This window comes from Thalia democratica, chromosome 2, assembly GCF_965202585.1.
Source record: "Thalia democratica chromosome 2, ktThaDemo2.hap1.1, whole genome shotgun sequence".
NCBI lineage: Eukaryota > Metazoa > Chordata > Thaliacea > Salpida > Salpidae > Thalia > Thalia democratica.
In genome coordinates, this window is record NC_139166.1 from 32,802,977 (window position 1) to 32,820,027 (window position 17,051).

General features: G+C 27.4%; 1 protein-coding gene across 1 annotated transcript; it reads right to left on the reverse strand.

Annotated features, from left to right (window-relative positions):
* Nucleotides 1–2,088: 2,088 nt before the first annotated feature.
* Nucleotides 2,089–16,682, reverse strand: LOC145830253 (DNA-directed RNA polymerases I, II, and III subunit RPABC1-like). The gene is made up of 4 exons (XM_082938196.1): nucleotides 16,550–16,682; nucleotides 13,066–13,240; nucleotides 6,511–6,707; nucleotides 2,089–2,708 (listed from the first exon to the last, which is right to left on the reverse strand). The coding sequence occupies exons 1-4, from the start codon at nucleotides 16,604–16,606 to the stop codon at nucleotides 2,505–2,507; spliced, it is 633 nt and encodes a 210-aa protein (XP_082794322.1). The 5' UTR covers nucleotides 16,607–16,682; the 3' UTR covers nucleotides 2,089–2,504.
* Between the last annotated feature and the right edge of the window lie 369 nt (nucleotides 16,683–17,051).

The following is a 17,051-nucleotide window of genomic DNA, read 5'->3' on the forward strand; positions in this document are numbered from 1 at the left end:
ATTTTATCAGTAAAGAATTTAGGGTTTGTTTAGAAATAACTAGAAGTACAATTAAAAACAAAATTGTAGTTCGAGCTTAAGTTTGTAACACACTTGAAGCTTGTAAAATTTTAGTTTAATATTTTACTTAGTTCTTTTTTATACATTTAAATACAAAATTTATATCAGCATAAAATAGAATCATGTGAAATGACTTTGATGCTAAAGTTTAACTCCGTACTAAAGTGACGCCATACTATTCGAGGGTTTCCAAAAGTTTTTTGGTCTATGTTTAATATATGATTTAACATAAGTTTGAAAAATTTATTAAATAGTGTAACAACATTGAAAATATACTGTAAAGCTACTTTAAATGCGTTTTTTAATGATATAAAAAAGTTCTAACTTTATGATAGATTTTTCGTGAAATTTATTACTTATCATGTAATAACAGTTTAAAATTAGTTTAAGGGTTTTTAGAGTTTTGTTCGAAACTTAAGGTGTTTTCAAAATTTCACAAATTCCAAGTTTTTCTTGTCTAAATTGTCAAAATATGATTTAAGTTTCTTTTTTTTTTTTGTAATCCTTCATTCTGACCCGTTCCCAGGGTGGTCATTGGTTTTTGGCAATTATTCTCAAGGTTTTCAAAATTTCTTCCAGGTCTTTAACGTACACCTTTTTTTGACCATTTTAGTAGTAAATTAATAAAAAAAGGTACTTTTTGAAAGATTTATACTATTCAAACGGTACATAACTACTATTAGTTAATCTTTGTTTTATTTTATTTGCAATCTGTACTATTATTTTGAATTAACTTCATCAAAGTTCTCCTCATATGATTGTTCAAAGGCCATTATGTTCATATACTATATAAATAGCCATAAAATCTAATTAAAATTTGTTGTTAGTTTTAATTTGATAACTTATTATTATTATATATCAATCTATTTAATTAAGTAGTATTTTTAAATATGAAATAATTTTAAATATTTCTATTTCCATAAAACTAAATGTAGTATAAGTTTATTGTGAGTAACAACCAAACTAAATAAGTTTTTAAACCAAACAGTATGGATTTCGTAAGCCAAACTCTAAAACTTAGCTTGACATGACCTGATTTAGCCTAGCATTTTAAAAGCTGTGTTCATTTGGTAGCCATCAACTTGGCGCTAGACCAGATGTAACTTTACCATAACTCTAACCTAAAAAAAATTTCATCATTTTTTCTGTACCTAGATATATTTTTCCTACACCTTGTTAGTAGACACCCAGTTCGGACAGCGTGACTAATTAGTTTGTCCCATTTATAAGCGTTTTAAAAAATAAAATTGCTATTTAAGTTGCAACTACTAAATTACTTATTCTTTAAATAACTTGAGATACAGTTCAAGTGATACACTAACTTTAGATATACCCAGCTCTTTGCCAATAAACCCCGAGACCGAGAATTGTAAAGCAAATTACTAGCAACGAAATTAATGTTAACACTAAAACTCATTCCTAATAAAGTCTGCAAATATGATAAACATTTCTCAATAATGAAATTTTAGAAACACGTACTTATCACTCATATCATAATGTATAAATAGTTCAACTCAAGTTAATAAATAATTAGCTATAACCTTCAATTGTCACAGAATATCAGATTTCAAAACTACACGAAAATGCTTTAAATAAATAAAAAATAGATAAATTTATACGTTAGCTAAAAACCAAAACATCTATGAAAATTCAATGAACCAATCTTATAAACATATCGATTTTTTAAATTATTTTACACCAAAAACTTAATAGTTCTAAATACATTTTTAACATATAAATGGTGAAAATTTCTACCATTATGCAATAAATATGACAAAATATTGACAATTTAAAAACTTTTTTTAATTTGAACATTAGTACTGACAAATCTGATATTTACTAATATTGTAAAATTTACTAAACTAGCTGGTTTTTACTGACGCTTACAAACCATGAATATAGGTAACACTTCAACCCGAGTATTTTTTTAATATTTTACTACAAGTCATATTTCTCCAACTAAACATTTTTAATTATTCATATTAAACTACATAGTCTTTTAAAAGCATAAAAAACTACACATTAATTTTTTTTTAATTTATTACTTATGATAAGTTAAAAAAAAATTGACTAAAAGCACAAACAATCTATAACATATCAATTTAAGACCAAATGTATAAGATTGCATTAAAAATTACCTTATAGGGATCATATTTCAGTTTTTATAATCAAATTTTTTAAAAAACAACCATTAAAATTGTAACCAAAAATTAAAAACAAATATTCAAACACAGCTACCAGCTACTTTTAGAAAAAGTATGTTAAATAATTTTAGGGGTCACTACTAATATTCTAAAAAAGGTGACCCCTTATTTAAAACTGTTTATATTTTAAAATAGTTCAATCTTTGAAAAATAAATCTTTTTTTTTCCCTAATAAGTTTTAAATACCCCAACTTACTTTTAACAATAAAATTTTCTAACTTATTAAGACATCAAATATGTTCACTGAACCATCCTGAAGGTGACGTATCTTCCTGCAGTTTCTGATTTTCTTACAATTTTAACAACCTGACCTCTCTTCAAACCGTAATACCTAGCAACAGGGTCGTTTGATTGGATTCTGGGCAGTTGGTGGTCCTTAAGGTGGTACCTGCTTAACAATTCTTTCTTTTCTGCATCCGACAGCACTTCGTGATCCGGCACCAACTTTATTTTAAATAGTTTTATTTTTTGCAATATAACATACTTCATAAAACTAAGAAAGTAACTATAAAAGCTACAACAATGAACTTTACTGTACATATTTATCAATTTATTTAACTTAAGTTCATTCTTACATTTTCATAGGGTAAATTAAAATCATAAATATTACTTTGAACTTTTATTTTTAAACTTTTATAGTTAAAATTCGTTACTAACTAAATAAAAGAAACAAGAACTTTTAGTTTTATAACTAAAAATAATATTTCTAATCTAAGTTATTTTCATATGCGAGAAAAATTAGCCAGTAACCTCTCTCAATTTTTTTTATTTAATTGATTGTAAAAACTTGTTTTTAAAAATTCAAGTTGACTCAAGTTAGTTAAAACTAGTGATGTACGGGACCTATAATTTCGGGTCCGGACGAACCCGAATTCGGACTTTTTTTTCAAATTAGAATCCGGCCGGAACCGGATCCGGACTTTTTTTCAAATTAGGATCCGGCCAAAACCGGATCTGGCATTTTTTTTCAAATTAGAATCCGGCCGGATCCGGACTTTTTTATCATATCAAGACCCGGCCGGATCCGGATATCAGACAAAAATGACAATATCCGGCCGGATCCGGACCCGATAGTGAGTCCAGTTTATCACTAGTTTTCACATAAAAAGTAGAGCTTACATTTGTAGTTTCAAAATTTCATTTCTATAAAAGCTAAAAAAAACTATGAATAACTTTAAATTTAGTATAAGGAAAATTGATAGAAAGTTAAAGTACATTACAGAAATAATATCTGGTAGCTAAGATTAAAACTATTAAATAAGATCAACTTGTAAAAATCAAGGAGGACCCCCCCTATAGCCTTACCAATCTAAAATCAATTAAAATAAAGTTCTTTAACAAAATTAACTAGAAAATCACAAAATATTGAAAAATGGATCAGCTTAAACTCATTCAAAATCTAAAAGAAAACTAGCCTGAGTTTTTCAAAAAATCTTAAAACTAGCCTAACAATTTGGTAGTAAAGTTTTTAATTTTAAAACATAGGTAAAGAGCTGCATTTCTGAAATGTTTATTTCATAGTTTAAATGTAAACAAATGTAAATTAGTCACGTGTTAAAAATGAGCCAATCACGGTAGGTGTTTAATTTACAAATGGTTTGTTTTTGAAAAAATACTTTTCTGTATGCTCTTTTTTACCAACTAGATCCGAATCGGCCGGATCTCTGTTAGGATCTGGCCGGAACCGGATCCGGACTTTTTTTTCAAATTTGGATCCGGCCGGACCAGGACTTTGTTTTCAAATTAGTATCCGGCCGGATCCGGACTTCTTTTCATATCAAGATCCGGCCGAATCCGGATATCAGACAAAAATGGCAATATCCAGCCGGATCCGGATAGTGAGTCCGGTACATCACTAGTTAAAACGTGTGCTTTATTTCTTGCAATCATGTTTTTTATGTTTATAATAAAACTAATTTAGACTTAAGTATAAAAAGCTCATTAAAAAATATTTATCTTTATAAGATCTCGTACAAATATTTTAGTTATATAGTAAATTCAATAATTTTATTTCAGGGCAGAGTGAGTCAAACATTTTTTTACAGAAATTAACATTGGGTCTTATTTCAAAGCTTACGTATACAAATACTTTTTATAGAACAAAAAAATCAACTAACTTTTGAGATATAAAAAGTTTTGTAAAAACATTTCGATACAACCGTATAAACTCAAAATTTTCAAGGCAAATTTTCTCGAAATTAAAAAAATAAATATAAAAATCTATCTACTCCTTCATTTTTAAAGCAATTTAATTCAAATTTAAAGGAAATATTAAAATTTAATAACTGTTTACTTTTCAATATTACAAACAATTTTTAGGAAGCGGGTTTTTGAAAATAGTGATAAAAAATTATGATCAAAAAAAAAATGTTGTTTATTTTTTTTAAAAAAAAAAATTTTCCAAAAATTTAAGTCTGTCTCCTAAAAGTTGTTTAAAATTTGTCAGAGATAACTCTGAAATTTTTTTTTGAATAGTTGCCCAAAAACTGAAAAGAAGATAGATTTTAAGTGAACTAATCAGTTTTTGCCCTTTTAGCTTGCGCGCTTTGCATAAAGAACCTATTTAAGGCTATTAATATTATTACTATAAACTTTGATCGCTTTATTTTCTATTTCAACAAGCGGTAAAAAGTAACAAGTAGCTTATCTAATTATATGTAAAAAAAGACTAAATTTAAAATAGAAAAAAATTAATTTAAATAAAATGTTTTACCTCCCCATCCTATGCCCTTAATGTAGTTTTGTAATTATTGTAAGTTTTCATTGTTGGTTCTTTTTAGATAGATGTTCAATATAACAAATTTTAATAGCAAAAAGTAATGTGTTTTAGCTTCAGCATTTTGTTAATTTTTAAGTTCTAAATTAGGGGTGGGCAAAGTTTTTCGATCAACGGGCCGGATCCGGAAATATTTAGTCTTTTGCGGGCCGGAATATTTTGAATTAGTTATTTACCGGATCCAGTCAAATAATGACTTTTTAGATCCGAATCCGACTGCATACTAATTTTAAGTCGAGATCCGGATCCGGTCGGAATACAATTAAAATATAAGTTTCGGATCCGGCCGGAATCTAGTTATATTGATATAGTGGATTCACATTTTTTGAATCCTTAAAATTCACAAATTTTTCTCAAGACTGACAACTTAAGATATATTTTAAGACATGTCAGGTGTAAAAACAATGTTTAAAGTATAATTGACATTTAATTGACAAAGGTATGTATGTAAAATATCGTAATTAAAAAAACACTTTGCTTGGGGTAATTTAACAAAACGATATTCCAACTAAGTTAGAACAACACAAAACATTAGGACAAAATGGTATATTTATTACTACACATTAAGTTACAAATTAATTTTTTAGCATGTTTTCAAAATCAAATTCTTACAGTTTTGATTTGTAAAAATATAATGCAAAGTTTTATTAAAACTTTGTTATATTGACCCTTAGTGGGCCTGTCACTTTGCTTGCGGTCCGGTCATTTTCATTTGCGGGCCGGATCCCATTAATGTTTAAAAAACGGTCGGGGCCGGTCATTTTCACTCTGCGGGCCGGATCCGGCCCGTGGGCGGTACGTTGCCCACCCCTATTCTAAATCTACACTTGATTACAAAGTCATTTTATATTTCATTAACTTTTAAATTTCTAACTACAATATTATTAATTTCAGTTAAACTTACTAACATAGAGTTTTTGACAAGTCTTGGATATAAGTTCTTAAATAAATAATATTGGAATGTGTTTTGTGATATTTCTTGAATGATGTAGTTTTAAAAACAGTTGAAGCTCAAACAGATACATTTTTTTCTAGTTAAATCATTATATCACTTAAGGTTTTATAGAATGAAAAATATCAACCTGCAGATAAGCTTTTATAATTTAAATATTATTCCAGTTTTTTACAGTCAACTAAAAAATAACAAACTTACTCTTTAAACTATTATTTTCTTCTAATAGTCAAAAAATTTATATCAGTCTAAAAACACTTATAACTGTTCTAAATTACTGTTTATGTGTTACAAACTATTTTTCACTATTTCAATGATTAAACATTTCTTTGACACTTTAATAATTTATTTCAAAAAATACACAAGACTCAAATTTCATAACAATATATATTTCATGCTTAGTAAACTTTACTGCTTTATTTTTATTGCTTAGTAAACAACTGATGAGTTAAGCACGAAATAAATATTGTTATGATTTTTGAGTCTTGTGTATCTCAATGATACATAATAACTTTTACCTGGTGTTCTGTAATGTTAACAAGAAGTTCCTGTTCCATAAACTGTTCCAGTATGTACTTGGGTGCAAGATCGTCCAACGCAGACCTTGCTGAAGGTGTCATTGCAGATTGAACCACAATAATTGCTCGCTGGATATTGTCTTCCTGCATTCTCTGACAGTAGGCTTTGATGGCTTTCAATGACACTTTTGCATCTTCTGTTTAAATATTCAACACGTTTATGAGTGTGTTTTTGAAAACACAATGTTCTTCTTAGTATGAAACGTATAAATTCCACTTGAAAAAAACTTCACTTAATTCAAAATAAAACTAGATTAAGTAGAGAAAAAAAACTTGTTTGATAAGGAAAAACGGAACGATATAAGGTTCCAACAAAATTAACATATTTACATGGCTAAATTTTTAAAACAATTTCATTTAAAATTTTCTAATGAATAGAAAAAAATATCATTTTCAATTAATAACTAACTAAACATTGAAGATAAAAACTAAAGTTTCCAATATAGTTTCAAGAAAGCTATAATCTAAAAAACTATATTTCAAGAGCAAACGTTACTTTAATTTGAACATAATTTACAACTTCAACAAGTTTATTAACATTAGCTTTTTGTTTCAGAACTATCAAAATGTGTTTCGATTATATAAGTTTTAAACTCTCTGAAGCCCAAAATTTTTTTTAACTTAAGTATTAAATGTTATTCTTACAGACTTTTAAAAACAAAACAATGTTTCACTCTTACAGTAAACTATAAGAGATCTTAAGTAATACAGAATATTCTATTTACTTTTTATAGTTTATATAATTTACTATTATAGTTTACTATATGAGTGAAGCATTGTGTTGTATGTAATAATCTGTGAAAAAAATAAAATTCGTCTTCTTATAACTACATAATTTGAGATCTTTCTATTGTTTTTTTCTAAAGTAAATTACAATATCATAACTCAAGTATTTAAGATTAAAAAAAACCTAATTGGGTTATCTAGAATCTAGATAACAGAGGTTAAACAATTTTATTTATTCTTTTATTTATTGTAAATAATTAGTTTAAAATTATTCAAAAATTTACTTTAAATATTATAAAATTAGTAAAGAGCAAAAATGTTAACATTTCATATAAAACTTATATTAAATATATGGGTGCGAAAATTTGGACAATTTAAATTCTGACAACTCAAATTCTTTAAACTCTGTATTTATCATCTCTTTTAATCAACAATTTTTCTAAAGTAATTTATACTACTGTAATACTATTAATTAGACCTACAAAAGCTTTTTTTACAAAACTTTGAATACTTCTTGAGATATGGCTAAAGTTTTAAAATATATTAATTTAAAAATTCTCTTTTTAGTATATATTCTTAATTAGAATTACAAGAGATTATTTTATATTAAATATATTAAAATTTTTTAGTTGTGTCCCCTTAAATTTTCTTTTTTAATTTGAATTGTCATGTAACCTAAATACCTAAATATATATAATTAGTAATAGTTGTTTTTAAACGCATTAGTCATTTAGCTACTGAAAAATTTAAGTTTTATTGAACAGTGGTCTTCACTTTGTGCATCTGTGCAGGGTTGCCACAGACCAAGCTGTGAAAAATTTACAATTTAAACTTATTCTAAAATACAGAATCAAACACTTGAAACTATCTTAAGCTTTCAATATTATTTTTTTACAGGTTATAAGAGTTTTTTTTTTGCTAACTCAATCATCTAACTTCCATTACGTCACTTGAACCATCTGTGTATGATTGATGTAATTCAATAAACATCTCTATCAGCGAAATATAGTCAGACATAGCATAAAATTTGTAAAATAACCTAAAAGGTAATAATATCTAATAATAAAAAAATAGTATTCTAAAACATGTAACACTTATATAAATTGTTCACTTAGTTTAATAAAATACTAACTAACCCATTTAATATAAAATCCTTAAATTAAAAATCAATTCGAAAAGAATATACTTAAGGCCATAGGGGGGGGGGGGGTAAATCATGTTTTTTACTGATCTTATTTTAAAGAGTTTTTTCTAAGCTTGAAGATGCTTATTATCGTTTTAAAAAGTTCAAATTATTTTTTGAGATATGACTAGTCAAAGTCGGGCCGCATAATAGGTTCCCTGTGGAAAGGGAAAACTAAAACAGCGAAAAAAGACTATTTTATTTAAAATTCTATCTCCTCCTACATTTTTTAAGCTATCTTCTTCAAACTTTCACAGTCTAATCTTTATACAATAACAAAAAAACGTTACTTTGGAATTAAAAAAAAAAATTGTAAAAATATTATTTTTATGAAAAAAAAAACACTTTTTTTTTGTGATAAATTTTTTGTTTTTTTACATTATTTAAATTCTAAAGTAACGTTTTTTTCTTTTAATATAAGGAACATTTCCTAAAAATTTGAAGAAGATTGCTTGAAAAATGAAGAAGGAGATAGATTTTTAGTGAATTTTTAAATTTCCTAGAAAATAGACCCCGAAAAATTTGCGGTCTATACAATTGTATCGGAAACTTTTTACAAAAAATAAAATATCTCAAAAGTTATATGATATTTTTGAATTCTATAAAAACAGGCTTGTAGTTCGGATTTAAAGCTTTCATATAAAAGCCAAAGTTAATTTTGGTAAAAAAAAAATGTCGGACCCCCTCCCTATGGCCTTAAGTAACTGTAAAAAAATATATAAAAAGTAAACTATATTTCTGTTATATAAAACATTTCCTCTTATCATTTAGTATAAAATTTGTAAATATAAAGAGGTATAGTATACACATAAATTTGTTACATAAAATACTAAACTTAGTGCTTAGTTATAAATAACTTAAATATTTACTTAAACAAAAAACACTTTAATTCTAAAATTGTGCAAGATAAACTTTTGTGTGTATATTTTAGTTTCATTATGGAAGTGTCCTTGCCACAGATCATCAATGCTAAAAAGCATACAAAAACTGCTTGTTCAAGAAGGGTAGTTGATCAATATGTTAATATAAAATTTTTTGCTGTTTTATAAAGGACATTTTATTTATTTATACCAAATGAACGCATTAGAAATTAAGCAATTTTATAAATTTAAACTGACAAAATCTGAATTTTGTTATTTTTGTAGCATTATTTAACTTTAGTTCATTCAACTATATATCAGTATTCATACTATATATGTGTTTTTATATTTATACTTATTATTGTTTTAGATTTTTCATTGCTAATAAAGTATTTAAACACAAGGAGTTTTTCTTCATGAGAAATCTTTAATAACTGAATTGAATGGTTGTAATGAAGTGTTTAATTCATGGATGCAACTACAATACGCCAAATCATCCATGTGATATAGTTTGCAGACTGCTTGACCTGCACAAAGTGAAATGACATTATCTGGGTATCCTGTTGTATAAAACAGCTTTTGATGGCCCAGAATTCTTCTCATGTTCATCAAAAGCTGTTTTATACAACAGGATACCCAGATAATGTCATTACACGCTAATAAGCAGATTATGTTGAACAACATTATATTTGAAAGAAAAAAATCGCGCCCAGCCAAATCCTTAAACCATTCACGTGGATCAATAAAAATTAGTATAAGCAGTACAAATAAGTTTGTTGTGGTAAGTGTATTAGCTGATACTGGTGCACAGTCAAATCTTTGGGGGTGGAAAGACTTTCAAGATGCTGGTTTTGAAAAGAATGATTTACTTCCTGTATCAATTACAATTCGTGCTGCTAATAAACATTCCAGTAAACATTTTAGCAGCTTTCAAAGCTACTTTTAGTAGAATTCTCCAGAGAATGAGGTTATCAGCTGCAATGGTGTTATCTATGTAAGCAACTTAGTCACTGAATGTTTTTTTTTTCGTATGAAAAAATGGTTGATCTCGTAATTATCAATAGATATTTTCCCACTATTGGTTCTCAGCTGCCTCATTAGCATATTAAATTTGTTGCAAATTTAAATTAAAAAGATCAAAGTAAGCTGTGCTCACAGAATGTAATCTACAGTTGCCCAACTATAAGAAAAGTTCCAGAGAAGGCGCAAACAAAAGTTTAAAGCAGGGATTTCCTGTGGAACATGCGCAACAACGTACTATTGATAAAGAAACCCATAGGAATTGAAGTCAAAATACCTCCATTGATCATTGCCAGATTGGAAAACTATGAGATAAACAGACCCAGAGGCTTCCATTGAGGTAATTACAAGTCTTTCAAACCACCCTTCAAAATTCATGCAATAACCAGGCCACGGAAGGTATCCTGGTGGCAGACCCAATAGAAACCGCAGAAAAAACACAAGAGCTTTAACTTTAAGAACAGGGGCAATAGACCCAAGTTGGAAAGAATTCAAGACGTCTACCAACCATATGTACCACAAAAGTTATCTGATCCTCCTACAAGTCCTTTTAAAAAGATATTTGCAGATTTTTCCACCTTGCTGGAAATAATTTTCTAGTAGTGGGCAACAGATTATCAGGCCGGTCAGAATTATTCTCCACACCCAGCGGAATCTCTCGAGCAAATTTGCATGGGTTGATTAAGTATTATTAAGACTTATTTTACAGGTTTGGAGTACCTGAGGAGATATTGAGCATTGGCGGATCTGAGTTCTTGTCCAGTTCAACAAAGGAATTCTTAAATACCTGGGATGTTACACATTCAATAGCTTCTGCTTATTATCCAAGATTAAACAGGAGAGCGGAAGTTGCTGAAAAGCAAGCAAAATGACTTTTAAGGTCTACTTTTAACAAATAAAGCAGTCTAGATAGTGACAAATTTCTGGGTAAAATGCTTCAGTAAAGAAAAACCCCTAACAGCGACTGTCAAGTGTCCCCAGCTGAAGTTATATACGGACATCAGCTGCAAGATAGTTTTGCATTTTTGAACAATATGAACAAATTTTCTAATCCTGCTTTGCGTCCTGTATGAATAAAAGCATGGAAACTAATAGAAGAGGCACTTTGTACAAGATACGTTAAAAATTCAGAAGCAATCAAGCATAACACTAGAAAGTTGCAACCTCTGTATGTTGGCAGTAGGTGTTTATTGCAGAACCAAGGTGGTGCCCATAACTGGATCAGGAGTGAGTGGTGATAGAAATGCTTCCACATGATCAGTTTGTGGTAAGAATTGATGGCTCACAGAGACTGACGCAGAGAAACAGAAGTCTTCTAAGGTTGTACAACCTAGTCTCAACAAATATTGAAACAAAAATTTTCAATGGTTGACAGTCTTATCGACCCAGCTCACCATAAAGGCAATGTACGTCATCAACATCATGATTCTCCTATAGAGGATACAGAAGACTCCAAGAGTGCCAAATGAAACACATTTAGTAAGCACATTCCTGATCTTTCAGTTCCATAGAAAATAAGGTGCCACTTGCCTTGCGTTGGTTAAAAAATTTCAATGCGCCAGGAAAGCTTAAGAGCGGTATAAGAAGGCTCTAGGGTATAAGAAGAGTGCTTTAAATGAGCTGGAGGGGATATAGAATAATTGAACTATAGGTCTTTTACCTATATATTAGTGTTCATAATAAATATGTGTGTTTATATTTATACTTATTATCGTTTCAGATTTTTCATTGTTTAAAGTATTTGTACACATAATTTTTTTTTTTCAATTTTGACCCAAAAAAATGACTTTTTGCCATTTTGACTGTAAAAAAATCTGAATTAGCATGACTTTTCCCAATAAAATAACTTAGCCTGACTTATCCTGACCCGTGGCAATCCTTTTTAATCTGTTGTTTTATACTTTTGGAAAAGTTAAAAAGCATAGCTTCTTGTTCAATTTTAAATATTATTGTAATTGTAAAATGATATTTTAGAGCTTTATTTACTTAATCTTAGAATTTAGGAGATTTAGTTTGTATAATAATTGCATATTTATCACAATAATTCATTAAGCTGTAAAGGTATAAAAACAACTCGACATATTTATTCCAGTATGTGTAACAAAATAATACAATGTTAAAGAACCATGAATTTGGCTTGATTAGATTACACTATACAAATTTATTACTACAATTTTTTATTTTGTTTATTTTGTCTTTTTGTTCGTACAATGATTGCATGAATCTAAATAAAAGTTTTGGCAACTGTACAAAAATAGACAAATTTAATTTTAATTATTTTCAAAAACCAACAAAAAGTAAACGTAGTATTTGAAACTTAAGAAAACCAAAATTGAAGAATAGCACTTTTTATCAAAGCATTTGCAAGATTTGAATAACAGAAAATAATAACATCTAAATTATCATCATTAAGTTTGCTGTGACTTTGTCATTAAAACAAATTTCTAAAAATAGAAGCTTTAATACATCTAGCAGTTCTTAAATTTAATTTTCTAACATTTCACTTGTTAAAACTAGATATCGACAATCCAACTAAAAGAAACTATTACATTTAAAATATATATTTTTACACAAACTTCAATTATAACAACCTTGATTGCAAGTAATTCTGAAGATTATAACAATGGAAACTTATGATTTTTATTTTTCTCCAAAAAGAAATCGAAAACATTTTTAGAGACATTAGGTCATAACAACAGAACTAACCTGGGAAAAAGATATAAAGCTGGTCAGTTGGGTCTTCTCCATGAGAAACGAGAATAGTCAAACTGTTTCTTGAAGGGTTTCCTTCACTTGGTCTGTCACCAAACTCAGTTGTAAAGTCTTCTAATGTTTGATCTAATTCAGCTTGAGTTACAAGATAACCACGATCATGGCAAAGCTTAAATAAAAAAATATCCTCAATATAAACAATATTTTTTAATATTTTGGTAAAAAATTATTTGATTAGCAATTTAGCAACAATAGTTATGAAAACTTCTAAGTATTTGGATCTAAATTATGCTCCAAATCTTAATTTAAGACAATCCAGCCAGATGATAAATTGTGGATATAGTAGTTATCACTAGTTTAAACAACTAATTTAATAAAAAAAAATTATCATCTAATTTTCTGCTTAAAAAAGATCAAATTTCTGGTAACAAACTAATAAAAATTTTAAGAAAATTTTTTGGGATTTCTCATTAAAAAATAAACATTTATTACAAAATTCAGACAGTTACTAAGTTTCACCATTAAACAAATTAACAAACTACCATTTCATATTAAATAAAATATTTTAATGAAAAACCATGCAAAAAATGTAGTTAAAATTTAAAAAAAAAATTATTGTAGGAAAACTTGTTATATAAATTTCAAGTACTAAATAATGAATAAATAAATCAAATACATGAAATACAATTAGGCTATTGTACAGAAACTAAAAAAAACATGGACACAGTGGAATTAAAACTTTTAAAAAACAAATTAAGTACAATTTAATCGAAAATACTCAGATGCTATTCTTAAATCTTTTAATTATTTAATTAAATTATAACTGCATATCTTCAGAAACGATACTGCAGAATAACAAAGTTTAAAACACAGTTTTTCACTAAAAACAAAAGAATATCTTAATGCTAATAAGGTAAAACACTTTTTTTTTTTTTTTGAAATTTGATCTTATTTTATTTAGTTTTTACTAAACTACAAGATGCTTTTTACAGATTATAAAAATTCAAAATAATTTTTGAAATATAGCCGGTCGAAGTTGGAGGCAGCAATAGGATCCTTATGGGAGGCGCAAACTAAAACAGCATAACTAGAAATCACTAAAAATATATCTTCTCCTACGCTTTTTGAGATAAATACCTCAAATTTTCAGGAAATGTTCCTTGCAGTATTTAGAAAATTGTTTTGGAACAAAAGCAAAAAATTTTTAAATTTTTATTATTTAATAATTTTGAAATGCTAACGGACAGAATTTTCTAAATATATCAAGGAACATTTCCTAAAAATTTGAGGTAGTTATCTCAAAAAACATAGATGAAGATAGATTTTAAGTGAAATAATTTTCCGTTTTAGTTTGTGCCTCAAATCTAACTAAAGTAGAAAAATAATCAACGCAAAGACAATTATTAAACTAACTTTAATACATACAATACAAAATGGTCAGTTAAGGGGAGGTAGGGATCCACCTTGATTTTTACAAGTTGATCTTATTTAATTGAGTTTTTCTGAGCTATCAGACACTTTTAACCTGTAATAAAAAGTAATTTTTGAGACACAAGCAATTAGAGTCGGTGACCTCAACAGATTTTAATGGAAGGCACAAACAAAGACTAATTAGTTTAAAATCTATCTTCTCCTTCATTTTTTAACTAATCTTTTTCAAATTTGCACAGGAAGTCAATTATTAAATTTAAAAACGATTGGAATTTTTTTTTAATTTTGAAGAAAAAAACTTTTAGTTGAAAAAATCACCTTTTTTTCATTTTTAAATATTTTCAAAATTGCAACATTAAAAGCCTTTATAACTATAAAAAGAACATAAACTTTCAAAAAAAGGTCTTTGGCTTTTTAGAAAATTGACCCCAAAAAATTTGCAGTCCATACATTAGTATTGGAAACTTTTAACAAAAATTACAATATCTCAAAAGTTAATTAAGATTTTAAACATAAAAACTGGCTTGTAGCTTGTACTCAAAGCTTTCATATAAGAGACAATGTTATTTTAGTAAAAAAAATGTTGGACCCCTATACCCTTAGTTAATCAAAAAAAAAACACTTAATAATCAAAATATTTTTGTTTCGATAATTCCAGTTTGTTTAAAAATATTGATATAGCTAGGGGTAAGGAGTACTTGGGTGATGTTTGATGGGCTTATTAGGACATACGATTCAGATCTGTTTTTGCTTCATTAAGAAGAAAACAAAAAAATTAAGCAAAAAAATTGCTGCCTAAAAAACTAATTTCAACCCCAAAAACCAATTATTTTTTGGTATTTTGACTTAAATAGAAATCAAGTCACTTAAATATGTCCTAGACTTATAATTTATATCTTAAATAAAAGCTTATAATTATAGGCATACATTAAAGACATTTCAACTGTTTTTGAGGTAATATGATGTTACTATTACACAAAATATGTAATTTTAATTTAATTGTAAAATTGTACTTTTTTTCTATTATAAAATATATCTATATCAACGTGCAATTAGAATGACAATATATCAATAATATCTCTCTGTCTAACTAACTCCCCATATTCTCATTCAAAACCAAAGAAACTAAAAGTAAAAACAGCAGGTAAATTTGCTTTTTATACTAGAAAAGAAGTACAACTTTACTAACAAAATTTGCATATTTTGTGTAATAATGATGTCATAATACATCAAACGCAGTTGAATTGTCTTTAATGTATGCCTATAGTTACAAGATTTCTTTAAGATATAAATTTCAAGTTACTTTATATAAGTATAAATGACTTTATTACTATTTAAGTTCAAAAATCAAAACATATGTGATTTTGGGGTTGAATTTAGGTTTTTGGGCAGCTATTTTTTTTTTCCAAAACATTTTTTTCTAGATTCTTCTTACTGAAACGAAAACTCATCCAAATCTTATGTCCAAATAGGAATTTTACAATATGACCAATAAAATGTGCTGTACTCCCTACCCCAATATAGCCTCTAATCTAACTAGGTCCAGGGTTCATGCGCAATTATTTTTTCATTTAGCCTGACTGAGACCAATTTAGCCTGAGATTTTTTCAAAGTATGGAAAATCCTCTTTAGAAGTTATTTTAGGTATTGGGGGGTCTTGATTAGTACTATTGTAGTCTCTAACTTCAACCAGCTTAACTCAAAAATATTTTGAGCTTTTAAAATCTGCAAATAGCAACCTATAGCTTAGTTACAACTCAATAAAATAAGACTAAATTGTGAAAAATGTTTTATCTCTGGGTTTTATCTGATTGTAAGTTGATTTTGTAAATGAAAAAAATTGTTATATTGTCTACAAAAGTTGTTTTAGTTAAGCTTAGAATTGTATTAGTATTTAGCACCAAATGAGCCACTTTAAACTATTGAAAAACAAAAACAGTATTTTTTTAAATTCTGAATCACTAAGGTGTTAATAGTAAAAAATTAAATAAATGTACTTCATAATAAAACTGTCTACATATAAATACTTATTCAAAAATTGCTTTACCTGCATGCATGTTCTACGAACTCTCCACAGTTTGTAAACTTCTGCTTCATCATCCATGATTATTTTTAATTATTTTAATCTAAGTTATTTTTTTGCTTAATATAAATACAGTGTAAATTTTATTAAAAAATCCATCTATAGTAGCAATACTTGTACCATATCTAGCTATTAATTTGCCAATCAAAATAGCCTTACCCAGATTTATTTAAATAAATTAACTTTGGCCTTAATTTTTCAATATTAGTATAAACTTTAAGAAAACTTTTATGAATTAAAAAAATTCAATTAACTTTTGAGATAAAGTAGGGGTAGGGAGTACTAGGGTGATGTTTACTTGACTTATAAGTACATTTGATTCAGATCTGTTTTTGCTTCATTAAGAAGAAAACAAAAAAATTAAGCAAAAAAATTGCTGCCTAAAAAACTAATTTCAACCCCAAAAACCAATTATTTTTTGGTATTTTGACTTAAATAGAAATCAAGTCACTTAAATATGTCCTAG